This window comes from Trachurus japonicus, chromosome 10 (assembly GCF_045865225.1).
Source record: "Trachurus japonicus isolate A0001 chromosome 10, Traja_1.0".
In the NCBI taxonomy this organism is placed as follows: Eukaryota; Metazoa; Chordata; class Actinopteri; order Carangiformes; family Carangidae; genus Trachurus; species Trachurus japonicus.
The window spans coordinates 18781101-18802351 of NC_140916.1; the positions used below are offsets into that span (position 1 = coordinate 18781101).

The 21251-nt window shown below is 39.9% G+C and overlaps 1 protein-coding gene across 1 annotated transcript in view; it reads left to right on the forward strand.

The window, feature by feature from the left end:
• dock2 (dedicator of cytokinesis 2) overlaps positions 1 to 21251 on the forward strand; it is a 107154-nt gene that overhangs the window by 74773 nt on the left and 11130 nt on the right. The window contains exons 27-35 of the mRNA XM_085789776.1: positions 11352 to 11450; positions 11647 to 11741; positions 12625 to 12703; positions 12824 to 12924; positions 13219 to 13277; positions 14920 to 15068; positions 15390 to 15475; positions 15729 to 15885; positions 17903 to 17943. Coding sequence (XP_085645902.1) covers positions 11352 to 11450; positions 11647 to 11741; positions 12625 to 12703; positions 12824 to 12924; positions 13219 to 13277; positions 14920 to 15068; positions 15390 to 15475; positions 15729 to 15885; positions 17903 to 17943 — 866 coding nt within the window. The remainder of the gene's footprint in view (positions 1 to 11351; positions 11451 to 11646; positions 11742 to 12624; positions 12704 to 12823; positions 12925 to 13218; positions 13278 to 14919; positions 15069 to 15389; positions 15476 to 15728; positions 15886 to 17902; positions 17944 to 21251) is intronic.

The window sequence follows — 21251 nt, forward strand, 5'->3', positions numbered from 1 at the left end:
CTCCCTCCTCAACCCGGGGCTCCGGTGTCCGGCAGAGAGAGAGACTGAGGAGCCGTCCGCTCATGCTCTGGTGCTGCAGATGTTGGAAGTTTGTGTGTGTGATCTACAATAACAGGTCTGTCTGTCATTGACTGTTTCTGTTAACGAGCATCTGTCACGTCGTGGTTTTTAATTCATCTCAGTTGCCCAAAATAAAAGTCGAGTTACATTTTCAACACAGACTTTTTTTTTTTGGCTACTTTTTATCTTTTTATCAATATAAACAACAACAACATGTGGTCCTCATCGCTGCGTTATTAGACTATGGTTTAATAATCATTTTGACACAGCAGCACTCGTTCCTGCATGTTCTACCCACTGAGCAAAGAGACGTCCAAACGACGTCTTTTCTAAGTCATTTTTGCACGTCTAATATTGGTCCCCTGAAGGTGCAGACTGTTACTCCAGACGACGTCTTTTTCCGACGTCTACTGAACGTCCAGTATTGACGTCCACAGGACCGCCGTATAAGGGCTATTTGTTGTCCAAATGTGGTCATTATAGACGTCTTTTCTGCGTCAAAATTTAAACCGACATCTACTGAACGTCCACAGGACCGCCCCATGAGGGCTATTTGACGTCCAAATGTGGTCGTTTCGACGTCTTTTTTGCATCAAATTTAAACTAATTTTAGACATTGTTTTTATACTGCTTCTAGGCTCTGTGCATAACTGTAGTCCCATTTCAGAAGGTGTCAGACTGTTCCAGTTCACTTTCCTATAGCTTCATTTGGTTTTCTCAGCAGCAGATTACCTGGAAATGCATGCAAAGGTGTAATGCATTTCCAGTTCAAACCTGCTGCTGAGCCAGATGAAGCTACAGGAAAGTTAACAGGAAACAGATCCTCCACCTCCTGTAAACATATGGGACTACAGTTATACACAGGTTTACCAATAAATCACAATTCAATCCCCATTCATTTATTTCCATCTTTATTTTCTTAATCACTGGCACAAACATGTCATTCTAATAAAGTTATTGGTATCTGTTGAAATTAATACTGCTGGTAAAATACTAATAAATACATAAAGTTACACAGCCCACCTTGCTTCGGTCTGTGGCACAACAACAAATATAACACAATAAAAATGAAAGTGATAAACTCAATGTGTTTTGAGAAGAATTACAAATCAGAACCAACTACTGCATACTTAACACAGAAAAGACATGTACAAAAGTGATACAAAACTGTGACAAGATTCTCCACAATGGATAATCAGTCCTGGGTGACTGCTGTGTATCCCTCTCCTCCAGCATGTGTCTTTATGAAGTCCTCTCTGGCTGTGTCATCAAAATGTATGGCTCCATCTGCACAAGAAGAAGAAGAAGACAAATAATTAGAAATATGCAAAGACAACCTGCAGCCTGTGTCTCCACTACCAATACTGGATTCATACAAAACCATCTCAGCAAATGTTAAGATATGACATATGGGCTTACCTTATGCTCTAAAAACCTTTGTCTTCTCCCTTGATATTAGATGTCACCATCAGGGCATTAGTGAAGAGCCTATAGGAAAAAAAAAACATTTATAAATAAATGTGAATGATACAGTGCTTTGCAAAAGTATTCATACACCTTGAACTTTTACTTTACACATTTTGTCATGTAACAACAGCTTTAATTTATTTTATTGGGATTTTATGTGATAGACCAACACAAAGTAGTGCATAAATGTTAAGTGGATGAAAAATACGTGTGGTGTTACAGATTTTTTTTTTTTAAATACATGCAAAACTCTGGTGGAAACTGCACAACACACCATCCTCACTGTGAAACAGCACCCAGGAAGAGTAGCTAGTGGCAGCTTGTGTGTATGACAGAGCCCAGGAGGAGCTCCGTACAGCAGAGTATAGGAGGGCTGTTAGCACTGTTAGCTGTCCTGGATGCTAGTGAGTGCAAGCAGTGGATGCTATCCGCTAGCCCGATGCTAATTTCCGCTAGCACGATGCTAACTTCCGCTAGCCCGATGCTAACTAGCGGCAAAGACGGTTTATAAACCAAGACCTTTCATGACGAGTCAGCTTCCTGTATGCATGTCACGTGGGCTTCTGCACGGCCACGCCCCTTTAGAGAGACCAGAGGCAGTTTGGAGTGTATTGATTCCTATGGGACAATTTAATGTGAACACCGATTATGATCGGGCCTTTCTCCCCACGGTCACTGAAGCAAATTTTGGACTCATTTTTCACAAGCCACATCTCTTCTGAACAGTTTGACACCAAAATGGTAATTTTCAGACGGAGAGATCCGGAGAAAATCCACTTTGTTCAAGACCTGTCTCTGTCTCTACGACACACTCTCGCGAGATTTGGCACAGATCTCCTAGGCAACGTCAAACAAACGGCCGCGAACTCCCGTGAAAATGATTTAAATTATTTTTGGCATGCTAAATATTACTGTTAGTAGTGTAAATATTTTATGTTATCATAAGAAAATATAAATATCTCACTTTCATCTACCTAAAAATTGTATAAATCCACACACACGTTCACAGACGAGGTGGGGTGACGGTTGGCCACGCCCATTTAGAGAGACAGGAAGTGTATACCATTTCATATCATTGGAGCAGCCGCTCATGGAGTATCTTTCCATTTATTGAATATCTTTGCTAGCGGTGGCGGCTAGCATCCGTGACTACCACTCACATCCCAGTTTACCACAACAGTCCTCATAGCTACTCATTACAGCAAATAGACCAGACACCGGGGCCGTGAAGGTGCACGCCGCAGCGCGTCTTGTGTGAATGACACATCGGTTAAAATGGGCGCCGGAAAAAAACTGACACTATAAATGCATACAGTAAACATAAAATCAACTAAACCAAGCAAACTTACCTTCCACTTAGTGGAAAACGATGTTGTTGTAACCAAAGCGTTATGTTGACCACAGCCTGCTTCTGCAGGAGAAGAAACGCGCCAGTTGCTTGGTGTATTTCCTCAGCCAACCAGAGTGGCGTTTGCTGGTGCCTCAGCCAATCAGAGTATGATCACATGCTGCCTCAGCCAATCAGAGTGCCTTTGACTAGTTTAAATAATAAAGCCTCTTATCAAAGACTGTTCAAAATTATATTTACTTCTACCTACTCTTATGAACCATGATCGGGTGAAATTATTTTCTGAAGCCATAATCTCCCACAAATTTCATTTCAAAATATATAAATTAAAATATTAATTAATTAATTAATTGAAATAAAATGAAATGAAATTGAAAAAAAAAAACAGTAGGAAAAACAAAGATGTAAAATAACAAAATATCACATGTACTCAAGAACAACAATGTCCTAAATGAGTTTAAATTGAACATAGAAGAGATGTCTACAATGACCACATTTGGACGTCATCTGGCGTAACAGTCTGCACCTTCAGGGGACCAAAATTAGACATATAAAAATGACGTAGACAAGACGTTGTTTGGACGTCTCTTATAATGTTTAATCACAAACAATATATATTCGTATTTATTAATCATGTTGATAACAATATTGTTATTTGTCCACTACTACTATTACTAAAACTACTACAATCATTAATCATGTCAATTTCCTGCACCTGTCTTAGACGTCCAAAAAAAGTGATCAAGCCTGACGTCCAAATGTTTAACTGAATATTGACGTCCAAGTGGGGTCATGATTAGACGTCCAAATAGTGGACCTAGTTTGGATGTCGTTTAGGCGTCCAGAATTGGTCTTGGACCGACGGACGCAATATAGACATGATCTGAACGTCCATCAGACGTCCAATGTTTGGTGGGTAGGGGAGCGCGGGGCACAACCTAACGCGGGGCAAGTTGAAACACAGACTTTTTATCCAGACGCACAAGTCAACTTCCGCCAACTTCCGGCCACAGGTCCGTATTAGTTAGCACTTTTATGTGGAGGAGATTCAGAAGATCCCGCTGCGATTTCACAGAGTTATGTGCGAAAGTGTGTTTTAGCGCCATGAAAGTATATTTTTCCATATCGCTAGTTTTTTGGTTGCTGAAGCATGTGTGCAAGTCCCCAAAACCATTCTTATATCATCTTTTTCAGCGTTTTCTTAGCTAAAAAATGGTACCATGCTAAAGCTTGTAGCTAGCTCGTAGCCAGTGCTAGCTAGGCAAGAGTAAGGAAACTACATGAGGGGTTAGTTGTAACACTGTGTTACAACTAACCCCTCATGTAGTCTTCAACATAAAACAGGGGTGCAAACTTAACCTTTCGGCGAAAATAGCAGTTTTAAATGCAAAATAGGTCATTAGTGTCCATAATAATTTGAATTATTAATAATTAAAAAATAATATATATATTGGCCTATTTTTTTTTCCTTCCATGATTTTGTCACCTCGTCAAAAAACTGATCAAGCACAATCATAACATAAATAAATAAATTACACAAAACAGAAATAAAAATTAAGATGAAAATTAAATAAAAATAAAAAACAAAACAAAACAGTGTGTGACAGGTTTGCACCCTTGATATAAGCAATTAATCTCCCGAATGAGGTCTAGAAAGAAAAGGGAGAGTGAGCATTATTATTATTAATATTAATATTATCATTATTATTATTAAAATACATTATAGGCTATCAGTTAAACTTAAAATAATAATTTCATGTTACATTTTGGAGAGCGTTTTTTTGTTCTAATGACAGCCTGATTAATTCCAATTATATTAAAGCTTTTTTGAAAGTGCTCTTCATCTTTTATTTTCTAAAAATAGCAATGTTTTTCTTACAGAGTATCTATTAGTATCATAGATGGACAAACAATCAGTCTTCAGATAAAATTGTACTGAATCAATTGTTTAAACAAACCTTTCCAGCATGCGTTACAACTAACACCCTCCCTGTTACAACCTACCCCACCAGTGGGGTAAGTTGTAACATTTCACTTCCTCCATCTGTGGTGAAATTGTAAAAGAATGGTAAGTTCTAGAAACAAACTTCCAGTGCTCATTTGTAGTAGAGATGTGTATGTTGCTTGTGTAAAAAAAAAAATTATCTAACTCAAATATATCTGTAGATATTTACCCAAAACAAAATCCGTTAGGTTGTGCCCCGCTCTCCCCTACGCTGGTTCCAAATGTGCGTACACCTGGTCAGAGCTGGCGTGAGATTTGTGCGTACCGTACGCTCACGCTCAGATTAATAAATGCCGATCCTTGCGGTGAATTTGGTGTACACCCATTTTTTTGGTGTACGCAAGTTTCATAAATGAGGGCCAGTGTGTGCCACTGCTTTCTCACAAGCTGGCCCAAGGTACTTGCTCTCCTGGCTGAAATCCCATTTGTGCAATTTCATGTTTCATATTTTTCTGAAATGTACTGGATGTGTTTCATCTCATTACATTACAAGAAGTCAGAAGTCTAATCACAAGCTGGTAGGTCATGCCAGGCAGGTTTAATTACTATGCCCATCTTTCACATCCAGATCATCGAGATCGGACAAAACCATGTTGTTATTCCCAAATGAAACGCCTCCTCTTTTCCATGTGCTAATTAAATCTGTTGGAGGAAGCAATCGCTGACTGTGATCACCCCAAATATCAGTTTGTTTGATTGCCAGTGAGAGCGTTCAGTTGTCGCTGCCATCGCAGTAATGGCAGCATCACACAACACACCAATCAGCCATCGGATGCTCTGCAGAGAATGTTATCTGTATTGAAACTGCTGCTGCCGGAGGCTTGAACAGTTTGAATTACTTTGATTTTAATGACCCTGTGATGTTCTTCTGACCGCCACTTTGAGGACAAACTGTATATTTTACTCCCTCTACTAATGAGGATATACAAACAGCTGAACAATCAGTATTTGGTTTGCTTAGTTTGAAACTTTTGTACTGGAGTGTAATAAACCTCTCAGCGTCTGCAGGTTCCTAGCAGGACATAGATTAGGTTGATTTCATGTCACGGAGGTCCACATTCAGGTAACTTCAATTTTGATGCAAGTCTTATTTTACAGCTGTTAATACATTATTGATGAGAGTAGTCAGAGTGAGAAAATGGATAGATAAATGGAGGGAGAGTGAAGAAGAGAGGAGGAGGAGGAGCAGGAGGAGGAAGCTGAGGGGAGAGAAATCCCAGACCTCTCCAGCATCTGTGTCCTGTTTTGTCAGTAATCTCCTCACTGTTGCGTAAGGACTTCGGCTCAATAAGCCCTGAGCACTCTCTTTCGGCCCGTCACATACACACTGTAGTAGTTTTATTAATAAACACAAGCCAAATGTGCCTCACACATTTCTTTGCTTGTCATAACATAGGGATGAAAAGTGTTGATGAAACACATTCATGTGCGAGGAACGCCAGCAGTCGATGGCCAGATATTTGGCCTTTTGAGTATTTTGTTTTAGATGGTGTTAAAGGAGATTTGGGGGTGTAAATCCTGAGAGAAGACCAATTACACTCAAGTAGGGCAATGAGACACGTGACTAACCCTAACACACACACATACACCAGGGCTCCAGACTAACTTTTTTCACTACGAGCACAGTGGCCCCTAACTTAAAATTGTAGGAGCACAAGCAGAAAATTTAGTGGCACACATTGTAAATCGTCTTGCAAGGAAATATTCACATTTCCCTTTTCATTCATGATCCTCACACACATTTTCCTGACACCTGTAATGACAGATACCAGATCCTTTGAGTCACGCCTTCCATGTTTCACCAGTGTTAAAAAAAAAAAAACCCAAACAAATTTACTGCTTGCACATGCGTGAGTAAATGAAAAATTTACTTGCACTGTCTGAAATTTTAGGAGAAAAATGCCCTCATGTAGGGGCAGTTTGGAGCCCTATATACACACACATGCACAAAGGAACTGGTATACACAAACCCAGTGAACATGAAGCCAGAACATACCGAACCTTAGAGTAGTTTTAGTGTGTGTTTGAGAGAGAGGAGAGAGAAAGTGCGTGTGTGTTCTTAATCCTATTACTGATGATCAGTTTCACAGTAAGGAGGTGAAGAAGGAGGAGAGAAGGAGAAAAAGTGTCTGTCTGTAAATTGTGGTGTAATTACATGATTTACACTTGCTGCCATGTCACTTAACCTTTTTCAGATGTCAATAACATGTACACTCATGTAAATGCACGTTATTTAAAGCTTGTTTTATTTTAGTGCGTGCTCTCTTTACTTTAGTGCCACACATTTATCTTCTCACACTTTTAAGGGTGAAAAATGTGATGGGAACATGAGGGGGGGAATGAGAAGTGGGAAAGACAGGAACAGATTAAAGAAGAGAGTGTGCTGTCAGGATCTTTGGTGTCACTGCACTGCAAGAGGTTGCGTGTAGGACGGGGGCGATTATGCACACACACACACACACACACATACACACACCAAGAACATACAGTACTCACCGCAAGTTAGACATTTATGTAATGTTTTAAGCCCAACTGAAAACACTTGCTTCCTTGTATCAGTGTGCTTGTGTGTAACTACATGTTTGACTGAAAAGTGTGTCGTCTCATTAGAATGCACATGAGCACAAATGCATCTCACCCATTTTAATCAGATGAGAGCTGTCACCGCAGTAGATGCCAATCATCTTTCATCTTCAATTAGCCATCGCTCATATTTCATCTCTGTCTCACGTCTCCCTTCCCTGCCACTGAGTGCTTGAGGATCATTTCATCCAAAGCCTGGTCGTCAAGATGAAGGGAGAAAAACCTGCACATCTGTCATGTGTCCATGAACTTCATTCCAGCAGTGTTGTGCAGCAGAGGGAAAGATCAGAAAAAAAACATTAATACTGAAGTAGAACTAAACAAATTGGGACTGAATTTAAGTTGTAAAGAAAGCGAAGACCCCCTCCTCCTCCTCCTGGTGCCCTGCTCCCTTTGAGACTCATACTGCTGATTTTTATGGGTGCACGGCTCCATGCATCCTTGTTGGATGACTCAAAAACACAAAAATATGGCAGAAATGGGAAGCTGAAATATTTAATAATTTAAGATAATTTAAGTTATGATAGGAGCACAATAGCTACTTTTATAAAGGATCGGATTCTTTGGAGAAAGAATTTATTGCAATAGTAACATCATACAAACAGGTGGAGGGCATGGACAAGAATCCTCCCCCTCTTAGACACTGCACATATACTGTAGAGGGTTGTCTGTGATTTCTTCTGCTTTTACCCATCTTTTTTTCTCTATTGCCTATCCTCATCTTTCATGTGTGTCTTACTTTCACAGATGCTTGCTCCGTCTGCCTCTCCTCGTGTCTCTGGCTCTCCACTTTGATCTTCTATCTCTAATTCAGGCTTTTACTCCGCATATGTTTTTGTGTTCTCACCTTGGGCCATATTTAGAGTTAAGTGCACATAAAGAGGAGTTAATACCTCATTAAAAACTCCAACACTGAAGACCTGCAGCAAGTTTAGCACCAAAATAAAAGTAGAAAAAAAAAACTCAGTGGTTGTTGTTCTTAGCTGTGATCCAGAGAGATATGAAATCAGGGGCTTTATAGTTTTGCTTTCAGATGATTTTATATGATGTTTTTACCATGCCATATTCAATTTAATACCATTTATTGACACTAAAATCACAGAAGTGGATGGATGGATTAATGTGCATACATCTTTTCCATAGGTCATGAGCTCGATCAAAAGAAAACAAACAAAAAACTGAAGGATGAAATAAATAAGGAAGTAAACAAAACTGAAGGAATACATACATTTGTATGAGTTAAATTGTTGTTGTTTTTTTCATTACTATATATTTTCCTTGACCATCATTCAGTTGCTGTGTATAGGCAACTGAATCTGAAGTCTTATGTGCCCCTCCTCTGTCCTCAGATCTAGGGGAAAGTGGTGCATCAGATTAATCTTGTAAGAATGTCTCTATACCAATGAGTTACACCAGGCTATTGTGTAATCTAATTAAATTACATGGGTACTTTTCTATAGCCTAAAAAGAAGTTTATTCAACAGTCTAGACTTTACTTACATGATTCTTTTTTAGGTGGCAGCCATGACAGGATCTGGCTCAGATCTTTACAAATCTTTTTATTATCGTGCTAATGTCTTTAGGGCTGCGTGACCAGAACTTAGATATTTCTGTGACAACTCCAAATGCAATATATAATTGTCTCAGGTGCCAATTTGCATTGGTGATTTACCAAGATCTTATTCATAACAAGAGGTGTCCTATGTTGGCTGTGAAATATTCCTATGGTATGTCTTTGAATCTATTACAGAGGAGCAGAGAGTATGGGTGGCCCTGAATACATTGGGCCAAAGCATCTTCATCACAAACACCCTGACCATCTTCTTTTCATCTTTCACAAGCCTTTCAATATTTTGCCCTACACAATGGTGCAAGCTATTACAGAAAATATGAGATAGAACTTTTAAATGTGAAATTAATTATAAACTCCTCGATTGGTCCCAGCAGGGTTGTTTTCTGTGTTAGCTAGACATTTCTGCTGATAAAGAAGCAGACTTGTAGATAAGGGGGAAAAAACTTATTTCGTTCTTTTTTTGGAAGTCCAAAAGTGTTTTAAACTTGTGTGAAATAAAACATCATCACATCAAGTCTCCTATCACTTTAAATCCTTCTCCACAAGAGCAGCCTTTGCAATACCAGGTGGAAAATCCCTTCCCTTTCATTCACGAGTGTCATGGATTTATTTATATTTCACTAGATCTTAACAGAATTGGCTTGTCGCTTGAATTGGGATGTGATTTCATTTTGTTAGTAATCTCCTCCAGTCATCCAGAAGGAACATAATTCAAGCAGGTCCTCTCTTCCTGTTGGCAGTTGGTTTTCTGGGATTTATTCCCACACCAAATGAAGTTTGAGAAGTCTTTAAATCTCTTTGGCAGTCTTGTTGAAGGTATAAATAGGTAACATCTGCAGAGCATAGAGCAGCCAGTGTAACAATCACAATTAATTACCTTAATGAAGTTCATAACACTCTCCTAATGTCCAACTCTTTTCCATGATGATAAATAAGAAAGGCCACTCCATGTGACTGAAGGGGGATAAGACCATGGGTCTGTTTAGTGTTTTGCTGCTGGATATGAGAAAATTGTTTTTGTTTTTGTGAGATTTTATTTTTGAGATAATCTGTCTGATGTGCCCTCATAGTTTAGCATATTCTGCTTTCTCTATTTATTAAGCTAATGGGATGATAGGAGCAGAGTCAGGGGACCTGTCTTCGAGAATCAATAATTTAACTGTACAAGTAACAGTGAACCTTTCTCTACTGAATATAGGTACATATTATGTAAATAAATCCTGGAGGGTTTTTATAGAACTCCATATATCCATATCCATCTGCTCTAGGAGCATTTCCATTATGTATTTGTTACGTTTATGGTCTCCTCACTGCTTATTGGCCTTCATGAAAGTCTTATCTACCTCTAAAAATGATGGAGCGTTCAGCTTTGCCAAAAAAGAAGCCTGTATACAGTACAGGGGGCAGGGTAGTCTGAGGTATAGAGGTTTTTTCATTATCTCTGCTGACATTTTGGTCTTATGATGGGTTTTTTTTTGCCACCCTCATACTTTAATGAGGAGATAGCCTTGGACTCACGTCTACCAGCTGTCAAGCGTACAAGCCATTGCCCTGGTCCCCCCCCTTCAGACAGTCTGTGTTCAGCATGAAAGAAATTTGCCACTGCTTTTTGCGTCAGGAGTTGGTTAAGAGCTGATTCAATGGCCTCTGCCTTGAGCAGAGTTGCTAAGGGATTATTCTCTTCTTGTCAGGATCGACTAATTGCCTCCTTTTTCCTGGCTGTGCCATTGGTACTGATCTCACCCTTTAACTAAGCCTTGAATGTATCCCAAACGGTGGATGATTTTAGTCTTCATTTTGATTGATTGACAATATTACCAACGTTTTTAATTCCCTTGCCTTGGTATTGCTGGAATTTATTGGTCATTTATGTAAAGTTCACCAGTTGCTGTCACAAGAAACTCTGAAAACTGCAATCCCCCTGTTTTTGTCTGTTATACAGAAAAGTAGTTTTTCAACAAATTTCTACAAAGAAACCTGCAATACATTGTAGAAATTTCCAAGGCAGCCAGTCTTAATAACAATGGTTTGTCTGTAGTAATTGAATAAGGTTATCCCTGCTCATTTGTTCAAGGTTACACAGGTTAGGATGAGTTTATGATGATGGGAAAATTAGCAAGTGACAGATCTGGTCTGAGGTATTCTTTAAAATTCTCTTGAAGAAGCTTTACACCTTGTGCAACAACAAGTCACCTGAAGAATTGTATATATATTTGGCTGTAGATATATAACACTCAGTTTAAGAGCTGCTGCACAGTGCCTGAAAAGTAATTGTGTTTCTCTTGCTCTGTTTCTCTTGCACTGCACTTCTGTAGTCCAGGGTGGTCGCCTGCATGACAGCTATCCTCAGTCAGATGGATGATCGTCACTATGCTAAATACATAGAAACCTTCACTGGAACAACTGAACTAGTGGTAAGTGAACACATACGACTTCTGTCGTATATATGTAATACACATGGATGGTAAGATATAAAATTACAAACACAATACAAAGTAAAAATCACTTTACTACAATACAAAGTAAAAACAAATATTACCACACTATACAGATTGCAGTGTGGTAATTTAGTATGTTAACATCTACTTACCCTCTCTTATTTCTCGGCAGGATTTTCTGATGGAGTCATTCCTGCTTTTTAAAGACCTGATTGGAGTGCATGTGTATCCCTCTGACTGGATGGCTATGATCATGGTACAGAACAGGTAACACACTGGCCACAGATCTGGATCATCAACCTGCTAGTCTCACTTCTGCCTCTGTAACCTAAATACTCCATAGCTGCCCCAGTGCATTTTAAAGGACTGTTTACATCTGCAGTGACTTATGTATCCACACAACCTCACGCAGGGATAAGTCAGAGATAGCAAAACTGGGATCAAGGTTGAAATGATGAAAACAGCTGATGTGACAAATGGGTGTGTATGTGTGTAAGCTGATGGAGTGAAGCTGTTGGTGTATTTTTTCTGATGTGAGCCAGACGTAAGGCTAAAGCTGTATCGGAGGAAGAGAAAAGGTAAACAGGTAAAAGAGAGAACGAGGTAGAAGAAAAGACAAGATGATAAGGAGTGTGCAGACCGGGCTTAGGGAAGTGATGTAGCGATACAGAGCGAAAGCGAGAGTCCCACTTAAAAAGAGAGAATGGCAGTTGGTTTTGGAAAACGATGATAGATAGATAGTGTTGAAGCAGATTTGCTACTTAACTGCACAAATGCATACAGTCACAACTCAGTGATACACCTGTGCACACTGTGTTACGTTGCTATCGTGATCTGTCATTGTGCCAGGAGGTTGGAATCTAAAGCAATATTACCGTCTTGTCAAACAGCAGTAAAAACTTATGTGCCAGAGAAAAAGCTGAAATAGTTTTATTAAAAAACAAATAGGGTGCATTACGATTAGTGACAGATTCTCAGCTTTTTATTCCTAGACAACAACCTCTGAGATTGCTTTTTTTTTATCCATCCATCAATCATCAACAATCCAACTACATTATGAGGAGGTTATTTTTGCAGTATTATTTTCCATTTCATTGGAGCGAATACGACATTGACTAATTTTATGAGTGTGTGTATTTCTGTCCAATAGAGTGTTCCTAAGAGCCATCAATACCTACGCTGACACCATGAACCAAAAGTTCCTCAACAACGACGACTTTGAAGTACAGGTGAGTGTGAGCGTGTGCAGGTCTATGTGAACACACGCTAGCAGCTTTATCCCATCTGTGCACTGGTCTGTGCTCCATTTAACATTAATCTCTATTGTCTTTTTCCATATTCACGTCAAGTTATGGAATAACTACTTCCACTTGGCGGTAGCATTTATTACCCAGGAGTCTCTGCAGCTTCAGCATTTCTCTCCAACCAAGAGGAACAAGATCCTTGCCAAGTGAGAGAAGGCCATATAATCTCCTTATTACCATACCACACCCACTCCCCCTGCTCTAATGAAACACTCAGTGATTTGTGATCTATTTTGGAGTCTGCATTTACTGTTTACACTCCTCCTATTAAAACCATGTGTTGCCCGTGGAGAGACATTCAATTTAGCTCATGCTGGGGGAAGAGTAGCGTAGCATTGTCTTTCCCATTCAACTGTTGAGTCTAACATTGATCAAGGCTAGGCTGATGCTTTTGTCTGTCCTGTCTTTCTGTGCATTAGCTCTGTCTCTGTTTGTTTCAGATATGGAGATATGAGAAGACTCATTGGCTTTGCTATTCGTGACATATGGTACAAACTGGGTAAGAAAATCTAGAGTAGAGTGGGTGTTTTGCTTCTTCTTAAAATGCAAATATGTGATTCCCTCATATACGTACAAGATATACTGCACCTACAGTATATGTGTGTGCATGTGTGTAGGAGTCGCTTCACTTTCACTTCATTTCACAACAGAACTGACATTCAGAGGAATTTGTTTCCCCCACAGCATGATGACAAGGGTTCACAGTGTCAGCATCATTTCACCTAGGTAGCTATCAATATGATATAAAGCCACTATGATCCACAGTCTTCCTTGGTAGTTGGAGGAAGCTGCTGAGAAATGCTGGGATATATTCTGGGGATAGGAGGCAGAGTTCAAAGGCCTTATTGCAAGAGGAAAAAATCTTATTGAATGAGCATGTTTTGGTAGAAGGAGACCTGGGGAGTTTCACCTGTGGGCGAGAAATGGAACAGGGGGTGAGCATGGGGAGAGGGATCAGATGTGACTTTATCTATCCTGTTGTGAAGTTATGATATATAACTTCTCCACTTTGAAATGTCCAAAAACAACTAGACATGTTATATTTGTTGAGTTGTTTTCTGACTGTATGCCAAATGTGTTCAGCCATTCTCAAACCTAGAGAAATAACACTGTTACTGTCACACACCCTACTGTATGTGCACGGGTTGGCGCTGTGCCACCCAGAAGCGCAAAATTGGCTTTTTTTCTGGTTTTAAGCCTGTGGTTTTTTTCAACTGTATGATTTAACTACAGTAGATGAGGGATTTTAATCATCAGACATCTGAAGTTTAAGTTATTGGATTAAAAAAAACTGGCAAATCTTAGGCTTAAGATGTCCCGTATCCTCCAAAGAGCATTTGTTTATCATTCGTTTAAGTGCCGTATTTGTTGTTGTTACCGGTTTTAATCCCATGGTCCACTTGTTTTGGAGAGGAGGAGGATAATTCATGGGTAATTTGACTCTCGGTAACAACCCCTTGAATAACTAACACTGAAGGAGTCCAAACCAAGAGAAGGTCACAGCGATGATGATGAAGAGAACAGCTCCCATGATGGCATGTTATGTCACGTCACGCAAAGCTTTTCTTTTGTTATTGATTGGATTGAAAGGCCCATAGCGGCAAAAGTAACACACAGTGTGAAGAAAGGAAAGAAGTAGGGGTGTCTGTGCGCTGCAGCCCCTCCACAGGTGGAGGTCGGTGCTCTCAGGAAGGACTAGCAACTTGAAGAAAGGAAAGAAGAGCCTGGAGCACACGAGTCACTGGTGATGCAACACTGTAATTTAATTAGTGCAAAACAAGGACCAACGTTTTGACATGCAACGTCTTCATCAGGGTCACATGGTTCTGGTGCGGTACGAGGCATTTAAGTATCCTCCCATTTTTGAGGCCTGACCGTGATTGGTTGAGGAGGATAGGGGTATCCGCACCTATCATATGTCTGCATTACTAGCTCTCGAACCAATCAAAATTGCTCATTCGTTGCAAGATAAAAATATACAAACACCAATATTTACAATATCTACACTTTTGTTTAGCTATAAATCGACACGACCAAGTGGCACATAGCAAAACAAAATGAAAACAAAAAGCAACACACAGTGTGTTTGATATCTATAATATTTGTGTGTGTGTGTGTGTGTGTGTGTGTGTCCTTCTCAGGCAGCCACAAGATCTGTTTCATACCTGGCATGGTGGGTCCCATCCTGGAGATGACTTTGATTCCAGAGGAGGAGCTGAGAAGGGCCACCATTCCCATCTTCTTTGACATGATCACGTGTGAACATGCACACTATGGAAACTTCAATAAGGTAATGACACACACACACACACACACATATCCACACACAGAAACTTCCAGACCAACTTAGCCAGGCAGAGACATCTGTGGAGACATGCATAAGTGCAAAAAATCACTTATGCAAACACACCCTCCTCCACACTTGCGCAGAGACACTGACACACACATTGTGCTCCTCCATCGATTTCCTGTGATGCTCCACATAAAAGTAAAAGAGACACCTTAATTATGCTTGCATAATTGATTCCCTCTTCTGTTCCTCCTCTCATGTGCTTTCTCCTCTCCCTTTTGTCTCCTCTTTGCCTTCTCTCCCTCTATTTTTCCTCTGCAGTTCGAGAATGAGATCATTCTCAAGTTGGACCATGAGGTGGAAGGTGGAGGAGGCGATGAGCGATACATGCAACTGCTGGAGACCATGTAGGCCTGCAGTATTAAAACTTAAAACCATAATTACAGCAATCAGTAATTCCTGCATATATAAACAAGCTTTGCTATTCTCCCAATATCCTCTTACATTTTCTGCTACCCACTTCAGAGGTTGACTTTTAATACAAGTCACTGCCCTCTCTGTAATACAGTCGTAAAACCTGCAGCACTTCAGCGCTGATTATCAAAGCAAAATCCTCTCAGACATTCTCTGATGATTAACTTGTGGGTGCTTGTCTGCCAGCCTCCTGGACTGTGCTGCCGAGAAACCCACGCTGAAGTCACAGGTGCAGCACTTTGTCCCCTTGGTGAAGGGACTCCTCATCCGTCTCCTTGACTACCGCACCGTGATGAACGATGACAGTCGCAACAACCGCATGAGCTGCACCGTCAATCTCCTGGTAAGTCCCGCCTTCTTTGAAATGCACAGGTTAGCCGGCTGAGTCGCCTCCGCCTTGATCAGCTTTTTCGACTCTTTTCTCCACAACAAAGACATTCGAGCGAGCTTCCCCACGGGGCCAGTAGCCAATATGGATACATGACGAAGTAAAAAAAGAAGAAAAAAAAAGTTGGGTCTTAGATTTTCACCGTGTTTGGCGTGAGCATTTTCTAAGAGTTTCATCATTTTTTGTTTTCTTCATGTTTCATCTGTTTCAATCTGACATGCTTCTCCATGGAATTGCATTTATAGACACAAATCCTATGTTAAACTGTAGTCGTAGAAGTGAAGCCCACAGCAAAGAAGTGCAGTGCTGATCTCAGACACACACATATACATAAAAAGATCGACATGCACATCAATAAACTAATTGAAGAACTAATGTCTTAAGAGGCTAGTAAGTGACTTTGTCCTCTTCAGTAGCAAAACAGCCTCACTGATTGACGAGCTCATTATGAAACACAGATTTTATGCCTCGCCTTTTATGCCAACGTCTTTTTTTCACTTGTTTAATTTGCGTGCTGATTGATCTAAAGGTAAAGATTCGACTCTGTGTCTGGTTTGGCCAGTTTGCAAAGGGTTGCATCAGCTCCTGTCTGTACTACATCCTTTTTCTTATGTGATCTCCTAATCAGATTCTCCCTCATGGTATTCTCCGGTTTCGAAACGGACCCCGTCGAACCACATACAACTGTCTCCACGGCAGATTAAATCATATAATTCCTCCCCTAGACTCTGTCATTTTTTACATCTACAACATTCATTTGATTTCATTTCCTAGAATTATGATTTTTCTTTTATTAAGTTCTGAGATACAAATATTTAAGAGGATCATTTAATGACTAAATGGATGGGTCGTTTGTGTCTTATAATGTGTTTTTGTTTTATTTCCTGCTGACACGTGGCAGACATGTTTATTTTGTAGCCTGTGGCAGCTGCCTGTTAGCCTTTCTCTTTCATTTGTTCGGCCAACTACAAAAATCTCAGCCGCAGGTTTGCAGGCACTATTGCACTCTCCTATCCATGCCTCCCTTCAGGCTGACTCCACTTAAGGAGCATACACACACATGCACAACCAATCATGTAGGTATTTACTGCGCTCCCTCAGGCAGATGCACTCTCAATAAAACACAAATACATTTGAACAGATTCACAAACACACATACTCTGCCAAGGCTATAGTAACCATTGCAGACCTGGAGCTAAGGGATTTCCTTAACAGCGTTTGTCTTTCCAGGTACACGTTCAGCTTCACACAAAAGCAAGCTGGTGTTGCAGATAATAATACTTTCTCCATGTGTGATGTATAGTATATTTATATGTACTTTTAAACAGCTGCCATTTGGTGTGTGGCGGTGCTATGGTTTTACTGTAGGTTGTGTTGTTGCATGTTTTAAAGACGTCTCAAAGGTGACTGCTGTGAGTAAAAGCATCTGACCTTCATGTAGATGGGAAGCCTCCAGCAGGAAATTGGCTTACTGAAGTTAAAATGCATCAGTGCAAACAATGATGTATCTGACCTTTGCAAATATAAAGCGCATTGTTATAAATATGCATACAGTATGCTTAAGCTTCACAGCGAATCTCACAGTAATTTAGCTTGATAATTTTTCTTCCATACTTGTGATAGTGTTTGTGTGTGTTATTATGACTACTGGCTCGTGGTGGTGATGGGAGGTGGGGTTACATCAGTTTGTTCCAAACCACTGTTCTCTGTAGATGCCATTAAACTTCATTAAACTGGGAGTTTGTGCCGTGTAACTAACAAAGTGCGTACACACACTCCCACACATAATCACACACAGGCAATCACAGGTTTATACTGTACTACAAGGGACCACTGCCACACACTGTAAGATTTGCTGTAGACAATTATACAGTAAGTTGAAAAGTTGAAAATCTCTCCCTAAAACACACACACACACACACACACAAATATAAACTGACACTAACCCCACTTCTGTTTTTGATTTTTGCAGAACTTTTACAAGGACATCAACCGTGAAGGGATGTACATCAGGTATTTAAGTTGACATAATATACATCTAAATGTTGCTTGCCTGTGTTGTACGTGTGTGTGTGTGTATTTGTGTGAGTGTGTGTGTGTGTGTGTGTGTGTGTGTGTGTGTGTGTGTATGTGTGTGTGTATATGTGTGTGTCTGAATGTTGCATACATGTGTGTGGCTGCATAATCTGACAAGGGATTATATGAGTCCCACTGAATTAATGTCAAAATCCACAGGATCAGCTCTTGGTCTGACTGGAGGGAGAGCAGAGAGAAAGAGAGTCATGATGGGCATGAGGAAGGGAGAGACAGAGGAAGACAGGATGGTGGCGAGAGAGAGAGAGAGAGAGAGGAGGGAGAGGAGGGAGAGGGGGAATATAGATCCCGTCAGCTCCCACGGTGCATTTCTGGCAATGGCTTATGGACATAATTAGTTATCTGTATGTGTGAGTGTGAGCTCAACACTGTGGCAGCCGCCTCTGTATATCCTGTGTGGAGAATACAGTAACACTGAGGCAGCTAACAAGTTAATATTTGCAGACACACATTTTGTTTTATAAAATATGTCAGAACGTTGTACAGAAATAGACTAATATAACTTAGTGGATAATAAATAAAAATTTTACAGCTTAATTGCTGTCGTTTACAATGACAGTGATACTGGCGACAGAGAGAATATTATTTTCAAGGCACTTTGATTTAGACTGCCATCTTCAATACAGTACAACAACAATTAACAGATGATGTAAGTTGATTCGACAGTGTTTAGAATCATCCATTCAGAACTCCTAACCCCGTGTTTGATTACAACAAAAGAAAACTGTCAATGCTGTAAGTCCCTGCACTGAACTTGCTCACTTCTGTTGGTTTGTAATCCTGGCTTTTCCACAAATATTCTATGAAAACAGGAATATAGAAAAGCATTTGTTGTGTCCAAAATCCTACATAATACTTCATACTAATCATGTGCTGTTCTCATCTGGTTTTTGCACTTGGTGTGCAAGAAGTCAACATTACTTCAATGACTTTAGGTTTCCACTGCAAGTTTAACTAAAAAGCAAAAGCAAATGGTTTTTGAGATATTTACCATTTCATTTGTTTTGTTTTGTGAGATGGTTCTGCAGGCGACCAATCAGCATCTCCATTATCATACTCTGAACAGCTGAGTACCATCTCTGTTCTACTTGTTATAGGACAATAGTCTGCTTCTCGTGTGTACTTTCCTCAAGTAAGATTACAGTCATTTTCCCCACTTTTCTTTAATGAACATACCACATACTCAAAACATCTTGTTTGAATTTTGGTCACATTTTATGTTTCACTCACTGACAGTAAAAGGCTGTAATTATAAACTGGACACTAGCAATGAAACTATTGAAATGTATTTTCATTTGGTCTAGTCAGTAATGATATAACCTTCATCTTAATTTTTATCATAGGGAACATTTAATTTATTTCTTATTCAGAAGCAAAACAGTTTAGAGGAATAAGTCAGTTTATTGCTGACTTAGGTTTGGCAGAGATAAAGGTGGAAGTGAGAGAAGGATAAAGTTCCAGTAAGGATGGCGTAAGTGTACATTTTAGTACATCCTCAGCTGTCAGGCTTCAGCATCAGACCTTAGATGAAAAGGCATAAGGTCTCAGGAAAACCTCTGTCAGAGGTTACACTAAGCGACCTCAGAAAAAAAGTAATTGGACCAAAAGGCATCCGAAAAAAAGGCGACCAGACTGAGCGGCCTCAGAAAAAAAGACCTTAGACTAAACAGCCTCAGAAAAAATAGCGTCAGACTAAAGGGCCTCAGTAAAAGTATTTCCAATCTTCATCAAATACATAATTGGAGCTTGTTGATATATGATATATGTTGTTGATATATTGATAAATGTTGGACCTGCATTTACAAAGTGCTTTTATTTTGTAAACTTCACTGCATTTGTTACTTTGAGACTCCCCTGACGTGACTGCGATTCACAAATGCATTTTCTAAGAGGGATATTGTCACTCCTTGACAGCCAATCATGTGAGTTTTTTTCTCTCCAATAAATTTTTATTGACAATAACAATGTCAGTAGAAAGGCAGTTATTAATGTTCATACTGTACAAACAAGTGAACACTTGTGCAGTCTGTCTCCAGCCAGACTCAGTCTCGCTGATCTTCGTGGCCCTGGTGCGCCACAGGTCAGAGAGACCGAGACGCCCAGTCAGTCGGTCCTCTGCCCTTCCTGATCGGCCCCAAGCTGAAAGTACAGTGGCTGGTTTATGCTCCAGCTCAGTCTTTCCACTCCTCTCCCACCCACACCTGATCATCCATCCTGGGCTGCACAAGTGTCGGCTCGGCTAGCTTCGCTGTCCTGTTTTGTTTTTTTGTTTGTTTGCTTTTTTGAGGGAATGAAGTAATGTAACTTGCAATGTAGGTTACTAAATAGGTTGTAAATGGAGTAGTCAGAACAGCAACTGACTGAGTAATCAGTCATTTTAAAAATACTTTTCCAGAATAATTTGTCCAATGCTGCTTCTTGTTTGTGGCATTCCAACTGGAAACTGAACAGCACAAGCATCTGTGACTCAAATAATAAGAAAGCTATCAAAATATACAGTATCATTTGTGCTTTTCATTTACTGTATTTATTTGAATAGCTGGCTGTTGTTCACTTATTTGTATGTAGGCTACGTTAATAGCTGCCTTTGCACTGAAATTATTATTGTCAATAAAAACTCACGTGATTGGCTGTCAAGGAGTGACATATCTGATTGGCTACAGACAATCCCCTCTTAGAAAAAATGCATTTGTGAATCAGACTTACATCAGGGGGAGTCTCAAAACACAGATGAAGTAAAGTTTAAAGAAGTTTAAATTAAAAGCACTTTGTAAATGCAGCTCCAACGGTGCATATATCTATGTAACAAGCTCCAAATATGTAGGCTATTTGATGAAGATTGCAAATACTTTTACTGCGGCCGTTTAGTCTGAGCCTTTTTTTCTGAGGCCGTTTAGTCTGAGCCTTTTTTTCTGAGGCCGTTTAGTCTGAGCCTTTTTTTCTGAGGCTGTTTAGTCTGACGTCTTTTTTTCTGAGGCTGTTTAGTCTGATGTCTCTAATGCCTTTTGGTCTGACGTCTTTTTTTCTGATGCCTATTTTTCTGAGGCCGTTTAATCTGATGCTTTTTTTTTCTGAGGCTGTTCAGTCTGACGTCTTTTTTTCTGAGGCTGTTTGGTCTGACGTCTTTTTTCCGAAGCCTTTTGGTTCAATTCCTTTTTTTCTGAGGCCGTTTTATTTGGTCTTATGTCTGACAGAGGTTTTCCTGAGACCTTATTCCTTTTCATCTA